Raw genomic sequence first — 26,433 nt, 5'->3', positions numbered from 1 at the left:
CTTCCTCTTTATTCATTCTCTACTTCTGTTTCTTTTGAATAACCTCTTCTCTCACATATCTCATATTTAGAAAATATGAGATAATATGTATATCTCAAATCCAGTGTTAATGATTTCATTGTTTCTCCTCAACTTTCTGTCCATCTACATTACTAATATGCTATGAGGTTGTCACACTTGTCATACATGGGATTACCATTTAAAAAATGCCAAGCTAATCTTAAAAGAGTGGATCTCTTAGACAGTACTGAAGGTACATGTCTCTGCTCTGATATACAAGATCATGTCGTTGATTCCCATCATAATGTATGGTAGAAACAAACAAACATGTAAGTCAAAGAGATATTTCATGGATTCTAATAAAACTTTTAAAAACTTGACACGTTCTGTTCACTTTTAAAAAATTTGGCACAATATTATCATGAGACTCAGTTGAATATCAAGCATGAGTTAGAATTTTTGGATAGTCTTCGTTATCACTTTCTATTTTTTAGTGCCTACATACACCTACCTTTTGATGGAAGATATGATGCCATTTTGTTAAAATAAATAAATATTAATAGCAATTAAATTCAGTCTGTTATTCTACAGATGCCTGTTTGCCTTCCATTAAGCTACATAAATTCAGTCATGTAAAATTGCTATAGATGGTTATTATAGTCATGTAAAATTGCTCCAGATAGTTTGGAGTGAGAAGCAGAGGGGAAAAAAAAACCCTAAAATAAGAGCCTAAAAGGCTTCTGGCTACAAAAACCAAACAGTTTGAAACAGCTGTTAGGCCTGTGAAACTTAAATACACATCTTTTAAGTAGTGCCAACCAAGGCAACTGTAATACCGAAGATAAGCTTCTCATAAGCTTTTAGGAAAGTTTTAATCTGACTGTGGAATTAAAATGGATATACAACATCTTTTTAATAAATAGACAGCTTCTTTTTCATAGACAGCTTCAACTTGCATGTCTGTTAGATGAAAATTTAATGCCTTTCATGTAGTTTAAATTTTTGCTTGCTTAAAGTTCTGTTGCCAGAGCTTGCCAGCAAAGGTTGGTCGATTGGTAGAGCCTCTACTACTAATGGCTCACGCAAAAAGTTAATTTTGCGTAGTTGGACGGGGAACAATCATTCGATGCTGTTGGCACACTCTCCCTCGATGAGTCTTTGGATTCCCCTGGAGGTGTCACATAATAATAATAAAAGAAAAAATACATTTTATTGAGAAGTATATAAATCTCATAGTACAAATTATGGAACTTGTGGGAATTGACTAAAAGTAGTAGAGTTATGTTTCAGAAGGTGCAGACTTTGTTTTAGCTTATATTTAAAGAAAGAGAATTTTCATCCAGAAAAGTCAAAAATTCAAAAATAGGTTTATTGAAATGCTGGATGGCTGTATTTGAAATCTGTTATTTTGAAAATAACGAATGCAGCATCAGACACAAATTTTATTTTGGAGGGAAATAGTGAGTAGGAAAGTAAGATAATTGAAAATGAAGCAAACTAGATTTTCTTATTTTATTTCTTTTCTATGAGAATATATGGATACTGTAGTATCTGAGAAATGGTGTAGCTTATCAAAAAAAAAAAAAAAAAAAATCATGTATACAGAATATATTAAAAAAAATTTATTCACTCAACTCTCATTATAGTGAACTTGTACAAACAGAAGAAATACTTTATTATACTGAATTTTCTTTAGTATAGCATTGCTGTGGATTGGACTTGAGCCTTTCTATAGTTGGCTCTGGCAAGTAATTCACTACAATGATATTGGCTGTAATGAGAGTGAGCGGTAGAATTCTGGATAGCTGCTAGACTAAGTGTATTGATTATTCCTTTACAGTACTAAGTGTATAGTAAAGGAATCGTGCTAAAATGAAATATTTTGCATTTCTCTATCCAAACCTTTTAGTTAATTTATGTTTTGACACAGATGTAGCATAGGTTTTTAGAACTGGGTCATTAAGCATATCTCTTATTGACTTCTAAATGTATATACATTACTTTTTCTGCTAAGAATAAAAATTCTTACAACTAAAACAAACAAACAAAAAATAGTAATTATACTAATATTTATGATTATACTGATTTATGATTTCACGCTTTTTCTTCCAGTATGAAAGTCAGACATCTTTTGGATCATTTTATAAAACTAGAATTGAAGGCAGTAACATGTTTTGTGATTATTATAATCCTCAGCAGAGAACCTACTGTAAGAGATTAAGAATTTTATGTCCTGAACATTCCAAAGAACCAAAAGTATGTATTAAAATAAATCTTAAATAATTTGATTGTTGAAGAAGAAATGTAATAATTGTAATTATCATAGTAATAGTAGTAGTAATAATAATCTTATTAATAATGATGTCATATATATATATATATATATACAGTAAACCCTCGATTTAACAGACAAAATTTCTGGTCCATACGTCACGTGAAAATTAACACCCTATTAATTTTTAAATGCTTTTAACCCAAGATTTGCTTATAATTAAATTAACAGGTTATTTTTTGTTTTAATTTCCTGTTTTTAACAAATTTTGGCGAATAGGCCATCATGTGTTGGAAAACACTGTAGTAATTTAGTCGACATAAATGAGTCACAGCTTATAAAACATGTTCGGCGAATGATTAGGACGTGATCACACCAATCGCACTGTAATTGGTTCTTTTGTCGTGTGGTGTGACTTTCTCTGGCAGTTTTATTACACACATTTTCGGAATTTTAGGGAGTTAATTATAAAACAGCAGAATTCAAAAGTTCAAAAAAAAACTTGATAGTTTTTTCAAAGCAGGATTACCTAAACCAAGTGCCTTAGCATTGAACATTAACTTCACATTAACTTATCTAAAAGTGTGTGTAAAAAAAATTTTTTTGTTATTACAGTGCTAATGATAAAATTGCAATATAATGTTGCAGATATTTTTATTTTAAAAAATCTGCGATTTAACAGACACCTCTTAGTCCCTGTTATTATTATTATTTCGGGCAACTCCAAGGAGTCGACAGACTCATCGAGGGAGGCCCTAATCATATCAAACGCAACTATTCGACATTTACACAGTATCTATCATACCTCGCCTTGAACTCATTCACGGTCATAGCACCCACAACAGACTCTGGCAGCTTATTCCACTCATTTACCACTCTCCAAGTAAAAAACCTAGCTCTAACACCCCTGCTAATCACATTCTTGCCCAGCTTCCGTGTATGGGCCCCTAGTCCTCCCACCACCAGTCCTATTCTCAAAAATATCTTCTAGAATAATCTTATAGAAACCCTTCAGTAATTTGAATGTCTCAATCATATCACCCCTTTTCTGCCTATCAACCAATTTTTGCAACCCATAAATCTTCAATCTGTTCTCATAAGGTTCATTCCACAGACCTGCTATCATCTCGGTCACTCGCCTCTGGATCCTCTCCACCTCCTCCCCATCAAGAAGAAACTATGGCACCCATATCTGGGCACAGTAGTCTAGATGGGGGTCTTATCAGTGCTCGATATAGAGGAACAATAACTTGTTTATCTCTGCTTGTTAAAGTATTTTTTTCAGTAACCAAGTGATTTGATGAGCTAATTTAGCCACTTTTGCAATGTGCCCCCTAAACTTCAACTCCCTATCCAGCAACACTCCCAAATCCATGGCCTCATCAATCTCCTGGAGTACGGTTCCACCAATGTGATATACTGCTGCTAATTTTTTCACTCCAAAATGCATTACCTTTGCCACATTAAATTGATATCCATTTTCCCTAGCCCAGTCCTCCAAACTATCCAAATCATCCTGCAAAATTTTGACATCCTGTGCACTCACAATTGCTCTACCCAACTTTGCATCAAGGGTGCTTAAGGGTGAAAGCTGTATAACTGAGAGAACACCTCCACATAGCCTTTAAACGAATGCGGAGAACCGACTAGAGCTTCTGACCTAATGTCCAATCCTCACGTTCTCGTGGTGCACCCTGCTGGGTATCTACTTGGATACTGAACGAACGAGGATGGGCTGACAATTTGGGATTTAGCCAACCAAATTGTATTCTTATTAGCCTAAACCAATATAGAAAATGATGGTTACAACATGACAAAATTTCATGCCGGCTGTGGCATCATCCAGTTAAACAAGGCCCACCATTGTTTTTGCCAGGGAACCAGGGCGAACCTTGAAAAGTTAGCTACTGGAAGAAATCTGAAAGCACACAATCTGAAAGCTGAGGAATTAAATAAGTACCAGATGGACATAATAGGGGTGACCGAAACAAAAAAAGACAAAGACTGGCGAGATCTTTCTGAACAATAAATACAAAATGCTATATTCAGGCAATGACAATCAAGGAAAAGAAGGAGTAGCCATAGTATCCAACACTAAATACGAGGCTAATCTTCTTGAATGGCAGGCAATCTCAAGTAGAGTGACGTGGGCAAATATCAGAATGGGGAACTGGACAATCAGACTTATTTGTGCCTATGTCCCACAGAAGACTCTACTAAGACAGAAGTGGAGGAATTTTTTGAGTCTCTAGAGAAAGCTACTGACACAATGAAAAATGAAAAGTTGGTCCTGGTTGGGAATCTAAATAGCAGAGTAGGAAGTAATTGTCAGACATACAAAAATATTTTGGGAAAATTTGGAGAATAGAGCAAAGCTAATAATAATGGCAAATATCTGTTGGATTTCTGCTCAGGACATGGACTGGTTATTACTAACACCATGTTCCAACATAAAAACGTGCACAAATTCACATGAAGAGAAGAGGCTAGGAATAAGAAAAGTCTCATTGACTATGTTATTGTTGATAGTGATGTTTTCTCCTTGGTGCAGGATACCAGAGTGTACAGAGGATTTGAAATTGGAAGTGATCACTATTTTAGTCTTGAGCAAGATAAAATTGAATTTCATATTGAAAAGAAAAACATGTAAGAAAGTTTTAAAGCGAATAAAAGTTGAGCAGCTCTCAGATGTGAACTGTAGACTAAAATACACAAAGATTATTGAAGAAAAAATGAAAGAGTTTGAGAACAGGAATCAAACCTTGGAGATTCAGTGGCAAGCCTTGAAAAAAGCCCTGATTGATTCAGATGGAGAGGAATGTGGTGAAGTTGTCTGCAAGGATAGAAAAATTAGAACTCCACGGTGGACAAAGGAAGTTAAAGAGGCAGTGAAGGAAAAGAAGAAAGCATATCAAAAGTTCCTGTCAAATAAGTCAGCTTGTGCTCTTAGAGAATACAGAGACAAATGCAAGAATGCTAAACACAGTGTAAAACTAGCTAAACAAAAGTCATGGGAAAACTTTGGCAAGAATATAGAAAATAAATATCAAGAAGGTGGCCAAATATTCTGGAGGTTGTTGAAGAAGCTTGAAGGAATGGAGGAAAGAGTGCTGTAAAAGGAGTTAGAGATGATAAAGGTGACATGAAAACAGGAGAAAAAGATATCCTTGAAGTATGGAGTAATTACTTTGAAAAACTGCTAAATGAAACAAGCAGTGATGACAGCACAGTGGTAAAAAACACTGAGCAGGCATGCAGTCAGGAATACATATCCTTACTTCAAGAAGAAAAAGCCATCAAAGGCTTGAAATGTGGAAAGGCAGCAGGAATAGATGATATTCGACCAGAAATGCTGAAGTATGGTGGTATAAGAGTCATACAGTGGCTGCACTGCATAGTTCAGAAAGCCTGGACAGAGGGATGAATTCCCGATTATTGGAGTAGAGCTCTCATAGTACCCATATATAAAAAGGGAAATAAAACTGCATGTGAGAATTACAGAGGTATTTCTCTACTGAGTGTTCCTGGCAAGATCTATGCAAGTATTCTTGAGAAAAGGTTGAGAAGAATTGTGGAAGAAAAGCTTGGTGAAGAACATGCTGAATTCAGACCAAATGGAGGCTGTCAGGATCAGATCTTCACTTTACGACAAACAGTCGAGAAAGCATGGGAATGTAACAAAGATCTGTATTTAAGTTTTGTCGATTTGGAAAAGGCATATGACAAGGTGCCAAGAGAGAAGCTATTCAATACGCTGCAGTTATATGGTGTCAATGGGGCATTATATCAAGCAATACTTAGTCTTTATTTGAGTTGTAAGTCAGCAGTTAGAATTGAAGGAAGTACAGGAAGATGGTTTAATGTTAAATCTGGTGTGAGACAAGGATGTACATTATCTCCTCTGTTATTCATTATCTATATGGATCACATTATGAAGGAAAGTGGTATTAAACACGATATCAAAATTGGAGATGTTAATGTCAGCTCTTTGCTTTATGCGGATGATGTTATACTTCTAAATAAATCTGCTACAAGTCTGCAAGATTCTCTGACTAAATTGAATAACTGTTGTAATAGATATGGTATGAAGGTCAGCAATAAAAAGACAAAGACAATGAAAATAGGCAGAATCATTGAAAATGTCAACTGTGTTGTAAATGGAGAACCTGTGGAACAAGTAAAACATTCCAGCTATTTAGGCAAGATTTTTACTGAAGATGGTAAATAAAATATAGAAATAAACAACAGAATCAGCAAAGCTGGTATGGTGGGAAGTCAACTGAATAAATTCATATGGAATAAGAGAGAAATTAGTTGGAACACTAAATTAGCTGTATACAAGACAGTGTTCCAACCAGTTTTAACTTATGGAGCTGAGAGCTGGGTCAGAAGTAAAACACTTGACCAAAGACTAGAGACTGCAGATATGAGAGTCCTGAGAAAGATTATAGGCGTGAACAGATGGCATCGATGGATATCATATTAAAAACGAGATTATTAGGAAAGAACTTGACATTGTCAGCATCCAGGAATGCGTTAGCAGAGCTAATCTCAGGTGGTATGGTCACTTAAACAGAATGGATGAAGAAAGATTAGCAAAACAAGTGTTCTCTGCCAGGTTGGCAGCAAAACGACCCAGAGGAAGACCAAGATATAGATGGATTGATACGGTACAAAGTGCCTTAGACGATAGAAATATAAGATCTGATAATGTTGGAGTCTTGACAAGTAGCAGACTGATTTGGAGGAAAATTGTAGATAGGAAATTAATAATGATGTAATTTTTTTCATGTAGTACTATCATATCCTGTACATTCCTTGAGGGTACACGGCAGGAATTTGATCATGATGAACTTTGCATTATCAGCAAACAAGTGAACACTTCCTCTTAGATCCTTTCCTATATCGTTAATGAACAAATTGAAAAGTAGTAATCCAAGAACAGAACCCTGTGGCACACCACTAGTCTTAAAGCATCTTTTGGACTCCACTCCTGAATATACCACTCTCTGGTATCTCTCCATCAACCACCCTCCTATCCGTCTCACCAACCCTATATTCATCCCCATCCGCTCCAGTTTACTGATTAGAATTCCATGTGGTATCCTGTCAAAGGCCTTGGCAAATCCAGTAGAATCACTGTAAATCCATTACCCTTATCCAGTTCAGCTGTCACTGTGTTATAAAACGTGAGCAAGTTACTGAGGCATGATCTACCCCAAAACCATGTTGTCCCCCATACAGTATCCCGGTTTCGTCTATCCAATCCTGTATTCTTCTCTTGACTAATTTCTCCAAGACCTTGACAACAATTCCTGATATGCTAATCGGTCGGTAATTTACAACAATAGTCTTGGATCCTCCTTTATGCAGTGGAACTATTTTCCCCTCTTTCTGCCCCCTCAGGACTAACCCAGACCTGCGACTCAGATTAAACAAAATGGTCCAGGGTACTGACAATTCTTTAGCCGCTTAACGTACGACACGAGCTGATATACCATCCAATCCCACAGATGTATTGACATTGAGGTTTTGCAATCGACTACTCACCTCCACCTCATTCACCACAATTTCCGTATAATCTATTGGTTCGTTCATTTCTGCAATGTCACCACCTGGATGATATACTCTTGCAAAGTGCTCGCTCAGTAATTCAACTATATCAACTGATTCGGTTACCTCCCTACCATCAGTCTTTAAAATCATTCTGCCATATACATTTTTACTTGCAACATATCGAAAAAACTGTTTAGGATTCTCTTTAGCCTGCTTGGCCAATGTTCTTTTGTAATCCTTTTTTTGCTTTTCTTACCACACTCGTTACCCTTCTGGCCTGCATTTTATACCGTTCATGTGCCTGCCGGTCACCTTTCTCCTTAAATTCCCTCCATAGTTGTTTCTTTTTTTGTAGCTCAAGCTTAATGGTGTTATTCATCCATTTAACCCCTACTTGATTTATTATTCGGACTCTAGGTATACTGTCAGCCATTGCTTCATGCAAACACTTCTTAACTGCCTCCCTTGCACTATCAACTTCTAGCCCTTGCAGTTGTACATGCCATGGCACTGAACCAATCAATCTCTTAAGTTTGTCATACTTACCAGCCTGATAATTCCACATGTGCCCTGTCTTAATTGTAAATTCCACACCTTTAGCCACCTCCCAAGGCAAGACCCTCCGATCACTCTTACCAATTGTCATATTCGTTACAGCCAAATTCTCAGATGCAATTACTAGGTCAAGCACTCTCTGACCCCCTAGTATTTTCCATTATGCTGTCGCAGATAGTTATCCCTTAATAACTGCATAAACACATGGGAGGAAAATTCCCTCCTCCCATGTATCCTCTCCTCCTTCCAGTCAATGTTATCATAGTTGAAATCTCCCATTAGTCTGTTAAATCGACGGTTTACTGTATATAAACACTGGTGTCCAAAAACGTAATGATGAACACTATTTTTGAAGATTACAATCACAAATTCAAACGAATGAGCTTATGGTTATCTGTATAACTGACGATTTTTGAGTAGAAAGCAGGTACACATTCAAAGTATCGAATTGCATGCAAAAGAGTCATGTGGTGGTTGCACTCAACAGTATAAAAGGCAAAAGGCTGTGCTAAGCAAATTGTGTTTGAAGAAAGCTCTTTTCATGAAGGAATAAAGTTGCAAACTTGGATGCCTTGTAATGTCTCAAAAACATCATCTAGATGATTTCACATGGGAAAGAATTATTGGAAAGCCTTGAAGAAGGTCACAGAATTACTGATATTGCCAGAAAGTTTGCAATCTCACATAGCATTGTATCCAGCCCCTGGGCAGCATTTAAAACCAATGGAATGTGTTCCAGACGTTTGCTAAGAAGTTGCCCTCACTCTACCATGGAGCATGAGGACAGAATTTCGGTTATAACAGCAAAGCTAATTGACACACCACGGCAGATCAGCTTGCAAGTTAGCTTCATTCAAGCACAGGTACACAGATATCTCGACAAACTGTGGCAAGATGTCTGCGACAAGTAGGCCTATATGCCCAAAAGCCTATTGTCTTGGATCACTTTATGCACAGCTCACCATAGAGCATGTTTTTAGTGGTGTTATATCCATAAAAATTGGACAAGCCACCAGTGGGCTGGTGTACTCTTTACAGGTGAGAGTCGCTTTGGTTTTTCCTCTGATTCTAGATGACACTCAATCTGGCGTGAAAGTGGTACTGCTTACCATCGTGAGAATGTTCTTGATACATCCATTATGCTTAATGGATGTACTGAGCTACAAGTGCTGAAAAAAAAGGACAACGACTGGTGAATGATATTGCAGTGAAGTTCTTCAACATCATGTGTGATTGTTCCATGGTGCTGTAGGTAAAGAATCCATTTTTACGAATGACATTGCTAACACCACATCATTCATGAACAGTGGAGATACTTCTGGAGACTGTGGATATTAATTGAATTGAGTTGCTGGTCCCCAGATCTCAACCCCCATAGAACACATTTAGGATGTAATAGGGAGATGCATTGTTGCTCAAAATTCCCCTCCAGAATACAAACAAGGGCCTAATTTCTTGTTGTAAAGGAAGAGTAAGCCAGTTTGTCATACATGGTATGACATTGAATGCATTGCAGTTTGGAGTGGACATATTTCATACTGAAGTGTCTCTCTGCATAGTTTTCTGTAAGTATTGTACATTAATTCCTTAACTACGTTTTTAGAAAATTTGTAACTTTTCCAAAAAACATATTAGGATTAAATTTGTATGAAATTTATAACATGTGTTTTGTGTAACATAATTTATTTGTATGTGCAAGAAATATATGTCGACATTTGACTGTAGTTGTGAAAATGCTTTCAGACACAGGTAAAAATGTAGTTCATCCTTAGCTAAATACTGGTATATAAGTACTTGCTGAATTTGTGTTCTGGATATGGACTACTACTTCTTTTTTTTCAGCCATTTTCTGTCCACTTCTGGACGAAGGCCTCCTCCAGTTCTTTCATCCTTTCTCTGTTCTTGGCAATGGTTGAACAATTTTCCCCAACAAACTTTGACAGTTCATCACTCCACCTTCTTTTAGGACGTCATCGACCTCGTTTCCCTTCTTTAGGAATCCAGTTTGTTAGTATGGTGTTCCATCGCTCATCTTCTCTTCTGGATAGATATCCGGCCCATTTCCATTTTAGTTGCTTGTGGTGAAGAATGATGTCAGTGATGCGAGTCTGGCTTCTTATCCAGGTGTTTTGCTTCTTACCTTTTAATATGATGCCTAGCATCAACCGCTCCATTTTTCTTTGAGTTGTTAATTTATTTGCCAGTCGTTTTGTTAGCAACCAAGTTTCACAACCATATGAGATGACTAGAAGTATACATTGGTTAAATGTCTTCCTTTTTTAAACAGAGTGGGACATCATTGTTTTGAAAAATGCTTTTCAGTTTTCTGAATTCACTCCAGGCAAGTTGAACTTTCCTATTTATTTCCTTTTGGAGTCCATAGTTTAGATCAATGAGATGACCTAAGTATGTATATGAAAAGACTCTTTCCAAGAAATTGTTTTCTATTATTATGTTTTTTGGTGTTACAAAATGATTAAACATGATTTTATTTTTTTCTCTGTTTATCTTTATACCGACTTTTCTGCTTTCATGATATAGGTCATCATCATCAAATTCCTGCCATGTACCCTCAAGGGGTGTACAGGATATGACAGTACTACATGAAAAAAATTACATCACTTTTAATTTCCTATCTACAATTTTCCTCCAAATCAGTCTGTTACTTGTCAACACTCCAACATTATCAGATCTTATATTTCTATCGTCTAAAGCACTTTGTACCTTATCAATCCACCTATATCTCGGTCTTCCTCTGGGTCGTTTTGCTGCCAACCTGGCAGAGAAAGATTAGCAAAACAAGTGTTTTGCTAATCTTTCTCTGTTTTGCTAATCTTGTTTTGCTAATCTTTCTTCGCCCATTCTGTTTAAGTGACCATACCACCTGAGATTAGCTCTGCTAACGCATTCCTGAATGCTGACAATGTCAAGTTCTTTCCTAATATCCTTGTTTTTAATATGATACTGCCATTGATGCCATCTGTTCACGCCTATAATCTTTCTCAGGACTCTCATATCTGTGGTCTCTAGTCTTTGGTCAAGTGTTTTACTTCTGACCCAGCTCTCAGATCCATAAGTTAAAACTGGTTTGAACACAGTCTTGTATACAGCTAATTTAGTGTTCCGACTAATTTCTCTCTTATTCCATATGAATTTATTCAATTGACTTCCCACCATACCAGCTTTGCTGATTCTGTTATCTATTTCTATATTTAATTTGCCAACTTCAGTAAAAATCGTGCCTAAATAGCTGAAATGTTTTACTTGTTCCACAGGTTCTCCATTCACAACACAGTTGACATTTTCGATGATTCTGCCTATTTTCATTGTCTTTGCCTTTTTATTGCTGACCTTCATACCATATCTATTGCAACAGCTATTCAATTTAGTCGGAGAATCTTGCAGACTTGTAGCGGATTTATTTAGAAGTATAACATCATCTGCATAAAGCAAAGAGCTGACATTAACATCTCCAATTTTGATATCATGTTTAATACCACTTTCCTTCATAATGTGATCCATATAGATAATGAATAACAGAGGGGATAATGTACATCCTTGTCTCACACCAGATTTAACATTAAACCATCTTCCTGTACTTCCTTCAATTCTAACTGCTGACTTACAACACAAATAAAGACTAAGTATTGCTTGATATAATGCCCCATTAACACCATATAACTGCAGCGTATTGAATAGCTTCTCTCTTGGCACCTTATCACATGCCTTTTCCAGATCAACAAAACTTAAATACAGATCTTTGTTATATTCCCATGCTTTCTCGACTATTTGTCATAAAGTGAAGATCTGATCCTGACAGCCTCTACTTGGCCTGAATCCAGCTTGTTCTTCACCAAGCTTTTCTTCCACAATTCTTCTCAACCGTTTCTCAAGTATACTTGCATAGATCTTGTCAGGAACACTCAGTAGGGAAATACCTCTGTAATTCTCACATGCAGTTTTATTTCCCTTTTTATATATGGGTACTATGAGAGCTCTACTCCAATCATCGGGAATTTGTCCCTCTGTCCAGGCTTTCTGAACTATGCAGTGCAGCCACTGTAAGACTCTTATACCACCATACTTCAGCATTTCTGGTCGAATATCATCTACTCCTGCTGCCTTTCCGCATTTCAAGCCTTTGATGGCTTTTTCTACTTCAAGTAATGATATGTATTCCTGACTACATGCCTGGTCAGTGTTTTTTTATCACTGTGCTGTCATCACTGCTTGTTTCATTTAGCAGTTTTTCAAAGTAATTACTCCATACTTCAAGGATATCTTTTTCTCCCATTTTCATGTCACCTTTATCATCTCTAACTCCTTTTACAGCACTCTTTCCTCCATTCTTAAGCTTCTTCAACAACCTCCAGAATATTTTGCCACCTTCTTGATATTTAATTTCTATATTCTTGCCAAAGTCCTCCCATGACTTTTGTTTAGCTAGTTTTACACAGTGTTTAGCATTCGTGTATTTGTCTCTATATTCTCTAAGAGCACAAGCTGACTTATTTGACATGAACTTTTGGTATGCTTTCTTCTTTTCCTTCACTGCCTCTTTAACTTCCTGTGTCCACCAGGGAGTTCTGATTTTTTTTATCCTTACAGACAACCTCACCACATGCCTCTCTGGCAGAATCAATCAATGTTTTCTTCAGAGTTTGCCACTGAATCTCCAAGGTTTGATTCCTGTTCTCAAACTCTTTCATTTTTTCTTCAATAATCTTTGTGTATTTTAGTCTACAGCTCACATCTGAGAGCTGCTCAACTTTTATTCGCTTTAAAACTTTCTTACATGTTATTCTTTTCAATATGAAATTCAATTTTATCCTGCTCAAGACTAAATAGTGATCACTTCCAATTTCAAATCCTCTGTACACTCTGGTGTCCTGCACCAGGGAGAAACCATCACTATCAACAATAACATAGTCAATGAGACTTTTCTTATTCCTAGCCTCTTCTCTCCATGTGAAATTGTGCACATTTTTATGTTGGAACATGGTGTTAGTAATAACCATTCCATGTCCTGAGCAGAAATCCAACAGATATTTGCCATTATTATTATTAGCTTTGCTCTTTTCTCCAAATTTTCCTACAATCATTACAATCATTTCCTACTCTGCTATTTAGATCCCCAACAAGGACCAACTTTTCATTTTTCATTGTGTCAGTTGCTATTTCTAAAGCCTCAAAAAATTTCTCCACTTCTACCTTAGTAGAACCTTCTGTGGGACCATAGGCACCAATAAGTCTCATTGTCCAGTTCCCCATTCTCATATTTGCCCACATTACTCTACTTGAGACTGCCTGCCATTCAAGAAGATTAGCCTCGTATTTAGTGTTGGATACTATGGCTACTCCTTCTTTTCCTTGATTGTCATTGCCTGAATATAGCATTTTGTATTTATTGCTCAGAAAGATCTCGCCAGTTTTGGTCTTTTTTGTTTCAGTCACCCCTATTATGTCGATCTGGTACTTATCTAATTCCTCAGCTAGCTCCATTTCTTTGCCATTCAGGCTTTAGTATTTAGTGTTGGATACTATGGCTACTCCTTCTTTTCCTTGATTGTCATTGCTTGAATATAGCATTTTGTATTTATTGCTCAGAAAGATCTCGCCAGTTTTGGTCTTTTTTTGTTTCAGTCACCCCTATTATGTCGATCTGGTACTTATCTAATTCCTCAGCTAGCTCCATTTCTTTGCCATTCAGGCTTCTTATGTTGATAGTACCGATCTTTAACTCTGGTGATGTTGAGTTGGGGTTTATTTTCAGATTTGTTCCAGTAGCTGACTTTTTGCTGTTCGCCATGGTTCTCTGGCAAAAACAATGGGGGCCTTGTTTAACCGGGCGACGCCCCAGCCGGCATGAAATTTTGTCATGTTGTACCATCATTCTATATTTTGGTTTAATCCATAAGAATTACAATTTGGTCGGCTAAATCCCAAATTGCCAGCCCATCCTCGTCCGTTCAGTATCCAAGTAGATACCCAACAGGGTGCACCACGAGAAGGTGAGGATTGGACATTAGGTCAGAAGCCCTGGTCGGTTCTCCGCATTCCTTTAAAGGCTATGTGGAGGTCTCCTCTCAGTTATACAGCTTTGACCCTTAAGCACCCCATGATATAGGTCTTCTATCATTATATTAAGGTCTTCTGGAGTGTTTGCAAAAATTATGATAGCATCTGCATATCTTAGGTGTGTTAAGTTTCTGTTATTAATTTTTATACCAAGGTTTGTCCAGTTTATGTTATTAAATATTTCTTGAAGGACTGCTGTGATTTTGGGTGATAGTCTCCTTGTTGGACACCTTTTTCAATTGATATTTTATTGCTTCGTCTGAAGTTGGATTGTTGCAGTGAGGTATATTGCCTGGAGGAGTTCCATATATATTCTCCAGGAACTCCCTGATTCTGGAGTGCTTTGATTATTGCATTAGTTTTGATGGAATCAAATGCTTTTTCATAATCAATGAAGGTTTCTATTATTTGTTTTACTGCATGAATATGATCAATTGTGTTAAAGCCTTTACGGAATTTTGCTTGTTCTACTGGTTGATTTGAGTCTAGAAGAGGGGTTAACTTGTTTGTTATTACTTTTGTGAGAATTTTGTACAGATTGGAGAGAATACTAATTGGTCTATAGTTTTTTTACTTCTTCTTTGTCCCCTTTTTAAATAACAGTATCAGAGTAGCATTTTTCCAATTTTCTGGTATCTTCCCCTCTTCTAGGCATAGATTTAGTAAGTTTGTGACATGGTGAATTATACTGTTTCCTCCCCATTTAATTAATTCTATGTGAATTAGGTCTTCAGCAGGACATATTCCATTTTTCATATGTTTTAATGCTTGTTTTATTTCATCTGAAGCGAATGGGGGGGGGGATGAATTCCATATGCGATGGAGAAGAGTTATTTATATTTGATTTATCTATTGAAGGATCACTATAGAGTTCTTTATAAAATTCTTCTAGCCTGCTTAGGATATGTTCTTGGTTCCTTATTGTAGTTCCATTCTTATCTTTTATTGCAGTTATTTGACTTTTGACAAATAATTTTTTGTTTTCAATTATTTCTTTTATTTTTTTTAGTGTTATAAGAGCTTATTTCATTTCTCATCTTTTTCCTTATCATTTTTTGATATGGACTTATTCATTACTAATACCATATTCTAATATAAAGATGTGAATAAATTCATATGTAGAGAACACACACAGGAAATAAGAAAGTTATTGTTGATGATCAACTTTATGCACAGAAATTTGTCTACTGCTGCAAGTTTAGCAACTAATGTATCTACTTCTAGCACATGCTGTTTGACAAATTGAAATGTGTTTTGTTTTTTTGCAGCAAATGGCATTTGCATATAACCTTCACTGCTTTTCTTTCTTTATTCTGAAGTAAACAAATCAATTCAGAATATAAATTTTTTTCATGTAATACTATCACAGCATCCTATACATCTCCTTGAGGGTACATATTGGCAATTTGAAGATGATGAGTTCTGTTCACAAATGATACTGCTCTCAAACTTTGATTAATTTCAAAACTGTTGTTCACATTTTTCTTTTCAGTGTGATATTCATTTTTATCCTGCTTAAAGCTAAAAATGGTGAACACTTATCATTTCAAATCCATTGTGTATTCCTATATTCAAATCTACAATCTGAACTCTCTAGTTATATGAATCCAGATATTTTGAATGTGCTTGAAAGAATCACTGATAATTCAGCTAAACATATTCTGAAAGTAATAAAGAAAAACTTAATATCATATTTTAAAACAATGGCAAAATTGGAATGCCAATTCATATGAATCTAACCAATCAGGATATCTTTTCCCCAGCAAATAACTTTTAACAGGGAATAACAAAGAAGTATGGAGCAACCAACCATATCTAGGCAACGTTCATGTGATCAACTTACTGTATCTGGCCACACCCTAAATAATAGTGATCTTTCATTACATAATAAATGCTTAAACTTCGTAGCACATGACTTCTCCATTGCTTCTGCCTTATTATCGCCACTTCTGGGTCTGCCTCCCACTGACGAAACTTCAATAAAGGTCGAAACTGATCTCAGTAGTGACCCTTCCCTTAATGCATAGCATTATACATGTCTGCAAGGAGATGTGCTTTGCATTATGGGAGATACTGAGACAAGGAGTGATGAGAGCTTGGTCCACCTTTGCTACGAGTTGCCTCAGTCCTGAACTACTTCAGGCGCAAACTTTGCCTATGCATGGGTAAAGGATTAAACTAAATTTATTATTATTTGCAGCACCACTTAGAACTGTTAATAAACTGGATGCTGTATACCACATAGAGGCTTTAAGTATCTTCCAAATAATATAGCTGATAAAATTCGTTTAGAAACCAATGTTTTGAATAAAAAGAAAGCCATATGTAGCATTCTTACAAAAACAGAAGTAGCAGCAGCAGTTAAGTGTCATTAAAAGCTATCAGATACCACTGTATTCAGGAAAGCTAATCTTTCCTGAATACACTGGTATCTCATAACACCACCCTTTGCAAAAACCCTCAGAAACAGAGCTATAACAATTTACTCTAATGAACAAGCTCTTAAACAAGAATTACAAATTGTTAGCAATGCATTTATAAATAATGGCTATAGCAAAAATACTCATGATGAAGTTCTTCATAAAATTTCACCAAAAAATAATATAGAATACAGTAAAACCATAGCTATCCCATACATTAAAGGGTTATCAGAAAAAATAAATAGAATTCTATACCATTATAATCTTAAGGCCATTTTTAAATCAGCTATAAAATTAAGACATATTCAATTCTCTAAGGATCCCCCTCCTCCCATTGGCTCATCTTGGAGTTCATATCTATTACATCCGTAACTTACCTTATATTGGCGAAACTGGACATACAATCCCTCTCTGTTTAAAAAAAAAAAAAAACATAGTTCCCCCACTGTTTGTAGGTCTCTCCTTGGCATTTTGCCAAGAATAGTCGATTCATGCTGAAGGGGAGAAAGAAATGAAAGGATGTACGAATTGGTCACCAACATGCAAAATCAGGTGCTTTCTTGTTTGTCTCTGTACTAGTACTAGCTTGATTTTTGTTGTCGCTTTTTTGCATTTTTTTTTATTATTAATTTGTATGATTGATCCAGTACAGTCAACAAGTTCTGTTGTTAAACGTTTCAGTAGCTCTTGCAAAAGAATATTAAATAATGTGCTGACATTCTGCGAAAAAGAATCGTTAAAAAGGCAGTCTCCTTGTTCCCCCTTCTCAAGTCATAAAATATGCGAGTGCAATTGCGGGCGTATCGGGGTCAACTGTTAAAAGAATTTGTAGGGAATCAAAAGGTGAAGGTAAGCCAAAATTTAAATCTCCTAAAAAAAAAAAAAAGCGCCAGAGAAAGAAAACTATCGAAACCATAGCTTTGAATGATTTTGATGTAGACGTTATAAGAACTATTCACGAATTTTATGTGGTCGAGAAAAGAGTGCCAACTGTTCCAAAATTGATTCCTGTGCTTAAAGAAAAAATTAATTTTCCTTTGAAAAGAGAAACTTTAAGGAAAATGCTTCATGAAATCGGATTTTGTTTTAAAAAGTGCTAGAATAAAAGGAAACTTATCATGGAGCGAAGTGACATTATTTTATCTAGAACGACAGTATTTGAGAGCAATAAGACGTTTCAGGGAAGAGAAAAGACCGATTGTGTATCTAGATGAAACATGGATTGATAGCAATTTAACTTATGGAAAATGTGGCAGTCTAAAAGAAGAATGTGGAGTGCTACAAACCGGAAATGCCTCGCAGCACATAATAATTTTGTGTGCGGGTAGAGAAATGGGTTTTTTATTGAATTCAAACTTACTATACAAAGCCAATTAAACTACTGGAGATTACCATGGGCAAATGAATTCTATGATCTTCAAAAAGTGGGCAGAAGAAAAACTAATTCTAAACCGTCCTAAAAATGCTGTTGTTATAATTGATAATGCTTCATAACACTCTATTCGATTAAACAAAGTTCCAAATTGGTCTAATAAGAAGCAAGTTCTTATGGATTGGCTCTGTGCAAATAACATTTCTCATTTCCCAGATATGCGAAAAATTGAATTGCTTAATTTGATCAAAAAAAACTCGCCCAAAACTAAACTATTTAAATTCGACACGATGCTTCAAAGAGCATGGATTTCTAGCTTTGAGGCTACCACCATATCATGAAAAATTTACATCATTACTAACTTCCTATCTACAATTTTCCTCCAAATCATTCTTACTTGTCAAGACTCCAACATTACCAGATCTTATATTTCTAAGTAGCTAAAATATTTTACTTGTTCCACAGGTTCTCCATTCACAACACAGTTGACATTTTGAATGATTCTGCCTATTTTCATTGCCTTTGTCTTTTTATTGCTGACCTTCATACCATATCTATTACAACATTTATTCAATTTAGTCAGAGAATCTTGCAGACTTGTAGCGGATTTCTTTAGAAATATAACATCATCAGCATAAAGCAAAGAGCTGACATTAACATCTCCAATTTTGATATGATGTTTAATACCACTTTCCCTCATAATGTGATCCATATAGATAATGAATAACAGTGGGGATAATGTACATCCTTGTCTCACACCAGATTTAACATTAAACCATCATCATGTACTTCCTTCAATTCTAACTGCTGACTTACAACACAAATAAAGACTAACTGTTGCTTTATATAATGCCTCATTGACACCATATAACTGCAGCGTATTGAATAGCTTCTCTCTTGGCACCTTGTCATATGCCTTTTCCAAATCGACAAAACTTAAATACAGATTTCGCTATATTCCCATGATTTCTCCACTATTTGTCGTAAAGTGAAGATCTGATCCCGACAGCCTCTATTTGACCTGAATCCAGCTTATTCTTCACCAAGCTTTTCTTCCACAATTCTTCTCAACTGTTTCTCAAGTATACTTGTATATATCTTACCAGGAACACTTAGTAGGGATATACCTCTGTAATTCTCACATTCAGTTTTATTTCCCTTTTTATATATGGGTACTATGAGAGCTCTACTCCATTCATCGGGAATTCGTCCCTCTGTCCAGGCATTCTGAACTATGCAGTGCAGCCACTGTAAGACTTTTATCACACCATACATCAGCATTTCTGGTCGAATATCATCTACTCCTGCTGCTTTTTCACATTTCAAAGCCTTTGATGGCTTTTTCTACTTAAGTATGGATATGTATTCCTGATTCAGTGTTTTTTACCACTGTGCTGTCATCCTCCATGCTTCAAGGATATCTTTTTCTCCTGTTTTCATGTCACCTTTATCATCTCTAACTCCTTTTACAGCACTCTTTCCTCCATTCCTAAGCTTCTTCAACAACCTCCAGAATATTTTGCCACCTTCTTGATATTTATTTTCTATATTCTTGCCAAAGTCCTCCCATGACTTTTGTTTAGCTAGTTTTACACTGTGTTTATCATTCTTGCATTTGTCTCTGTATTCTCTAAAAGCACAAGCTGACTTATTTGCCAGGAACTTTTGATATGCTTTCTTCTTTTCCTTCACTGCCTCTTTAACTTCCTTTGTCCACCGTGGAGTTCTAATTTTTCTATCCTTGCAGACAACTTCACCACATGCCTCTCTGGCTGAATCAATCAGGGTTTTCTTCAAGGCTTGCCATTGAATCTCCAATGTTTGGTTCCTGTTCTCAAACTCTTTCATTTTTCCTTCAATAATCATTGTGTATTTTAGTGTACAGTTCACATCTGAGAGCTGCTCAACTTTTATTCGCTTTAAAACTTTCTTACATGTTATTCTTTTCAATATGAAATTCTATTTTATCCTGCTCAAGACCAAATAGTGATCACTTCCAATTTCAAATCCTCTGTACACTCTGGTGTCCTGCACCAGGGAGAAAACATCACTATCAACAATAACATAGTCAATGAGACTTTTCTTATTCTTTACCTCTTCTCTCCATGTGAATTTGTGCACATTTTTATGTTGAAACATGGTGTTAGTAATGACCAGTCTATGTCCTGAGCAGAAATCCAACAGGTATTTGCCATTATTATTAGCTTTACTCTTTTCTCCAAATTTTTTCTTCAAACCACCATATCATTGCGATATTAATGCTGTTGAGTATGTTTGGGAAGAAGTGAAAAGTTCCATTCGCCATTGCAACGTAACTGTGGATATTGACATGTCGAGACTTTTTAAGCTTTCAGAACAGGCGATTGAAAATATTACAGTCCAAACAGGGGAAAATATTGCTCTCATGTCACCTCATTGGAAAATATGTATTGGAACAGAGATGGAATTACTGAAGAATTATGCGAACCTTTGGTGATCAGTTTAAGTGAAAGTGATGGTGATTCGGACACCGATTCAGATGACTGAAGTTTAAAAGGATTTGATAATGGTATTTTTTTTCTAACATTTTTTTTGCATGGGTTTGTTAAAAGAGTCGCAACAAGTCATAAATAATTAATCGGTTTTGGACATTAAAGTGTTACAGTTATCTCAACCATAAGTTTAGAATATCTAAGTTCATGTGAAAAAATTTCTATTTTTCTGTATAATTATTTTTATTTTATAGAAAACTTTCTTAAAAATAAACTTAGTTAAATTTTTGTTTTATGCTATACCTTTTTTAATTTTGTTAATACTCTTTGTACATTTTTCCAACTGTTATACAAGCAAAATAGTTACACTTTAAAAACTGCAATGTTCGTAAAAGAAAAGCTAAATTTTCCGACCTGTAATAATAAACAAACTCATCCCAGAAGACAGATTGATTACCCTATTATCGGAATGGATTCTCCTTTTTCTGCTGAGCAATAAATACAAAATGTTATATTCAGGCAATGGCAATCAAGGAAAAGAAGGAGTAGCCATAGTATTCAACACAAAATACGAGGCTAATCTTCTTGAATGGCAGTCAGTCTCAAGTAGAGTAATGTGGGCAAATATGAGAATGGGGAACTGGACAATGAGACTTATTTGTGCCTATGGTGCTACCAGTAGGTTCTACTAAGGTAGAAGTGGAGGAATTTTTTGACGCTTTAGAAAAAGCAACTGACACAATGAAAAGGGAAAAGTTTGTCCTTGTTGGGGATCTAAATATCAGAGTAGGAAATGATTGTCAGACATACAAAAATATTTTGGGAAAATTTGGTGAAAAGAGCAAAGCTAATAATAATGGCAAATATCTGTTGGATTTCTGCTCAGGACATGGACTGGTTATTATTAACACTATGTTCCAACATAAAAATGTGCACAAATTCACATGGAGAGAAGAGGCTAGGAATAAGAAAAGTCTCATTGACTATGTTATTGTTGATAGTGATGTTTTCTCCCTGGTGCAGGACACCAGAGTGTACGGAGGATTTGAAATTGGAAGTGATCACTATTTAGTCTTGAGCAGGATAAAATTGAATTTCATATTGAAAAGAATAACATGTAAGAAAGTTTTAAAGCGAATAAAAGTTGAGCAGCTCTCGGATGTGAACTGTAGACTAAAATACAGAAAGATTATTGAAAAGAAATTGAAAGAGTTTGAGAACAGGAATCAAGCCTTGGAGATTCAGTGGCAAACTCTGAAGAAAACATTGATTGATTCTGCCAGAGAGGCATGTGGTGAGGTTGTGTGCAAGGATAAAAAAATCAGAACTCCATGGTGGACACAGGAAGTTAAAGAGGCAGTGAAGGAAAAGAAGGAAGCATATCAAAAGTTCCTGGCAAATAAGTCAGCTTTTACTCTTACAGAATATAGAGACAAATGTAAGAAAGCTAAACAGTGTGTAAAACTAGCTAAACAAAAGTCATGGGAGGATTTTGGCAAGAATATAGAAAATAAATATCAAGAAGGTGGCAAAATATTCTGTAGGTTGTTGAAGAAGCTTAAGAATGGAGGAAAGAGTGCTGTAAAAGGAGTTAGAGATGATAAAGGTGACATGTAAACAGGAGAAAAAGATATCCTTGAAGTATGGAGTAATTACTTTGAAAAACTGCTAAATGAAACAAGCAGTGATGACAGCACAGTGATAAAAAAACACTGACCAGGCATGCAGTCAGGAATACATATCCATACTTGAAGTAGAAAAAGCCATCAAAGGCTTGAAATGTGGAAAGGCAGCAGGAGTAGATGATATTCGACCAGAAATGCTGAAGTATGGTGGTATAAAAGTCTTACAGTGGCTGCACTGCATAGTTCAGAAAGCCTGGACAGATGGACAAATTCCTGATGATTGGAGTAGAGCTCTCATAGTACCCATATATAAAAAGGGAAATAAAACTGAATGTGAGAATTACAGAGGTATTTCCCTACTGAGTGTTCCTGGCAAGATCTATGCAAGTATACTTGAGAAACGGTTGAGAAGAATTGTGGAAGAAAACTTGGTGAAGAACAAACTGGATTCAGGCCAAATAAAGGCTGTCAGGATCAGATCTTCACTTTACGACAAATAGTCGAGAAAGCCTGGGAATATAACAAAGATCTGTATTTAAGTTTTGTCGGTTTGGAAAAGGCATACGACAAGGTGCCAAGAGAGAAGCTATTCAATATGCTGCAGTTATATGGTGTCAATGGGGCATTATATCAAGCAATACTTAGTCTTTATTTGAGTTGTAAGTCAGCAGTTAGAATTGAAGGAAGTACAGGAAGTTGGTTTAATGTTAAATCTGGTGTGAGACAAGGATGTACATTATCCCCTCTGTTATTCATTATCTATATGGATCACATTATGAAGGAAAGTGGTATTAAACCTGATATCAAAATTGGAGATGTTGATGTCAGCTCTTTGCTTTATGCGGATGATGTTATACTTCTAAATAAATCCGCTACATGTCTGCAAGATTCTCTGACTAAATTGAATAGCTGTTGTAATAGATATGGTATGAAGGTCAGCAATAAAAAGACAAAGACAATGAAAATAGGCAGAATCATCGAAAATGTCAACTGTGTTGTGAATGGAGAACCTGTGGAACAAGTAAAACATTTCAGCTACTTAAGCACGATTTTTACTGAAGATGGTAAATTAAATATAGAAATAGACAACAGAATCAGTAATGCTGGTATGGTGGGAAGTCAATTGAATAAATTCATATGGAGTAAGAGAGAAATTAGTCGGAACACTAAATTAGCTGTATACAAGACAGTGTTCAAACCAGTTTTAACTTATGGATCTGAGAGCTGGGTCAGAAGTAAAACACTTGACCAAAGACTAGAGACCGCAGATATGAGAGTCCTGAGAAAGATTCGAGGCGTGAACAAATGGCATCAATAGCAATATCATATTAAAAATGAGGATATTAGGAAAGAACTTGACATTGTCAGCATTCAGGAATGCGTTAGCAGAGCTAATCTCAGGTGGTATGGTCATTTAAATAGAATGGGAGAGGAAAGATTAGCAAAACAAGTGTTCTCTGCCAGGTTGGCAGGAAAACGACCCAGAGGAAAACCAAGATATAGGTGGATTGATACGGTACAACGTGCCTTAGACGATAGAAATATAAGATCTGATAATGTTGGAGTCTTGACAAGTAACAGACTGATTTGGATGAAAATTGTAGATAGGAAGTTAGTAATGATGTAATTTTTTCATGTAGTTCTGTCATATCCTGTACATTCCTTGAGGGTACATGGCAGGAATTTGATGATGATGATATCTATCATAAGCATTCATGTGGAATTGCAAGTAGTTTGTTTTATATAGCTGTTTGAAGCAGAAGTGTTGTCTGTATCCCTTGAAATGGATAAAATTTGAATATCATTGCGGTTATAGAATTCTTTGTAAAAGAAGTGTCCATAAATTTTTATGAACTTCATTCGAAGTTCATAAAAATTTATGGACACTCTTCTCCTTCATTTTCAACAATTAAGAAATGGGCTGCCGAGTTTAAACGTAGCTGTACCAGCTTTGATCCCTGTGAAGGACATCCAAAAAAGTGTAATAACACCAGAAATCATTGATGAAGATTTCTGAACACGATATGATATCGCTGTTCACGTGTTCAACCATTGAACACGATGTGATATTAGATGGTCGGCGAATCAAAGTGCATGAAATTGCTGAGCCTATAAGCATTTCAAGAGAACGTGTAGGATATATTTTGCATGAAGAATTGCAAAAATGGAATAAGTTTGCACAAGATGGATGCTGTGCTTTCTCACAGCAGATCAAAAATGTACCCACATCAAAATCTCTGATCAGTGCTTGGAGTCTTTTAAGAAGTATAAAACTGATTTTGTGCGTTGATTTAATACTATGGATGAGACTTGGATTCACCATTACCTACCAGAATCCAAACAGCAGTCAAAACAGTGGACAGAAGCCGGTTGTTCAGTGCCAAAGAAGACAAAGTCGGTTCCATTAGCAGGAAAGGTCATGGCTTCGGTGTTTGGGGATATTAAAGGCATTTTGTTTATTAATTATCTTGAAAAGGGTTAAACAATAAACGGGAAATATTATTCCAATCTTTTAACCAGACTAGATGAGAAAAAAAAGTTGTAAGAAAAGACCTGGTTTGCAGAAGAATGGGAAAATTAAGGAAACTGCGCAATGAATTGTTGGAACATCCACCCTATTCCCCAGATTTGGCTCCCTCTGACTTCTATCTCTCTTCCCAAAACTAAAACTCTTCCTCTCTGGTCAGCATTTTTCTTCGAATCAAGAGGTGATTGCAGCTGTAGAGGGGTATTTTGCATATCCTACTGAGAACCACTACATGGAAGGGATAATGGTGCTAGAGCATCGATGGAATAAATGTATTAGTCTTAAAAGAGATTATGTTGAAAAATAAAAATTATTTTGAAATTATAAACTCATTTTTTCATTGTTATGCTGAGAACTTTTCAGCTCACCCTTGTACATTTGAAAATTTTGGTGAAGCAGGCCTCTGATATCATGCTCTTAACACCCTACACCAAATTGGAAAAGCACTACATCATACAAAAACTTGGTATGAACACAAATTTAAAGAAGCTTGTGAAATTTTGATTAACCATCCTAATCTTAATAATAATGGTGGCATAAAAATCCCAAGAATTTGGATGACACACATTTAGCCCACTTAGTTCAAGTTTTCCAGCTAACCTTGACTTTAGGACTCTAAGCAATTATTTCAGCTTTTATTGACCACCATTCATACTGTTTTGTTTTAATTTATATGTATACTTATATGAGTAACTTTGTGTGCACATGTTTCTCTCAAGCTTAATTTATTTTTGTAACCAAATAGATAATAATAATATCAGGAATCTAGCATTGATGTAATAAGTTTTATTTATTTATTTGTTTCACCAAAGGTCAGGCCAGTAGTTTTAACAGTTGACTAAATCAATGTAACTTTAGCATACCATGTAGATTGTAGTGCAGCTTGTTTCTTTGTATATATGTGTATACTCCAGATGATGACCTTAATGTGAATTCGAAATGTTGACTGATTATTTTGGTTTATATTAAACTGAAATTTTACTCTAACATTGTAGTTGTTTCCATAATTTTTATAATTTATTTATTTATTTATTTATTCTTATGACAAAAGCAGCAATCCAGACCAGAAAGCCAATCCTAGGCCTCATCTGTCACCCTGTGGATGTCCTGGAGGCCTCCATCATGAAATTGGCACCTTGAACAGTCATTCACAATATGTGTTATCGTCTGAGCCACAAGGGAACAGTCACAATAAGGGTGGTCTGACAGTCTCCATCAATGTAGTAGGTAGCCATATCTGCCCTGGTTAGTTCTGATCCTGTTGATAGATGACCAAATCTTCCTAGGAAGGCAAAATCAGGCTGTGGAGCACAGGGATCTTGAAACCATTTGTTGGAAGATTGTTGGACCAGTTTTCTCTCCACATGTCAGGTGTTGATGGTAAGGCAACTGAAGAGAATTCGTCCATAGACCAGAAAGGGTTTCTTGATTTTAGGTGAAGACTAGGTGGATTTATGAGAGTCTGGTGCAGGGACAGGAATGGGTTGCTCATTATTTGTAGTTTCCATAATTTTTATAATGAAAAAAGACTACATGATGATATTGCTTTATCTTTCA

The 26,433-nt window shown here is 35.9% G+C and overlaps 1 protein-coding gene across 3 annotated transcripts in view; it reads left to right on the top strand.

Moving 5' to 3' along the window:
* LOC150110057 (CXXC-type zinc finger protein 1-like) overlaps positions 1 to 26,433 on the top strand; it is a 298,921-nt gene that overhangs the window by 234,739 nt on the left and 37,749 nt on the right. For all 3 annotated transcript variants that reach the window (XM_090390972.1, XM_090390959.1, XM_090390969.1), the window contains exon 13: positions 2,113 to 2,256. In XM_090390972.1, the coding sequence (XP_090247098.1) occupies positions 2,113 to 2,256 (144 nt within the window). The remainder of the gene's footprint in view (positions 1 to 2,112; positions 2,257 to 26,433) is intronic.

This window comes from Typopeltis vanoorti, chromosome 1 (genome assembly GCF_054136105.1).
Source record: "Typopeltis vanoorti isolate ZY-2024b chromosome 1, IOZ_Tvanoo_1.0, whole genome shotgun sequence".
Lineage (NCBI taxonomy): Eukaryota > Metazoa > Arthropoda > Arachnida > Uropygi > Thelyphonidae > Typopeltis > Typopeltis vanoorti.
The sequence above is the reverse complement of the archived record's forward strand: the minus strand, read 5'-3'. Positions and strand labels throughout refer to the sequence as shown.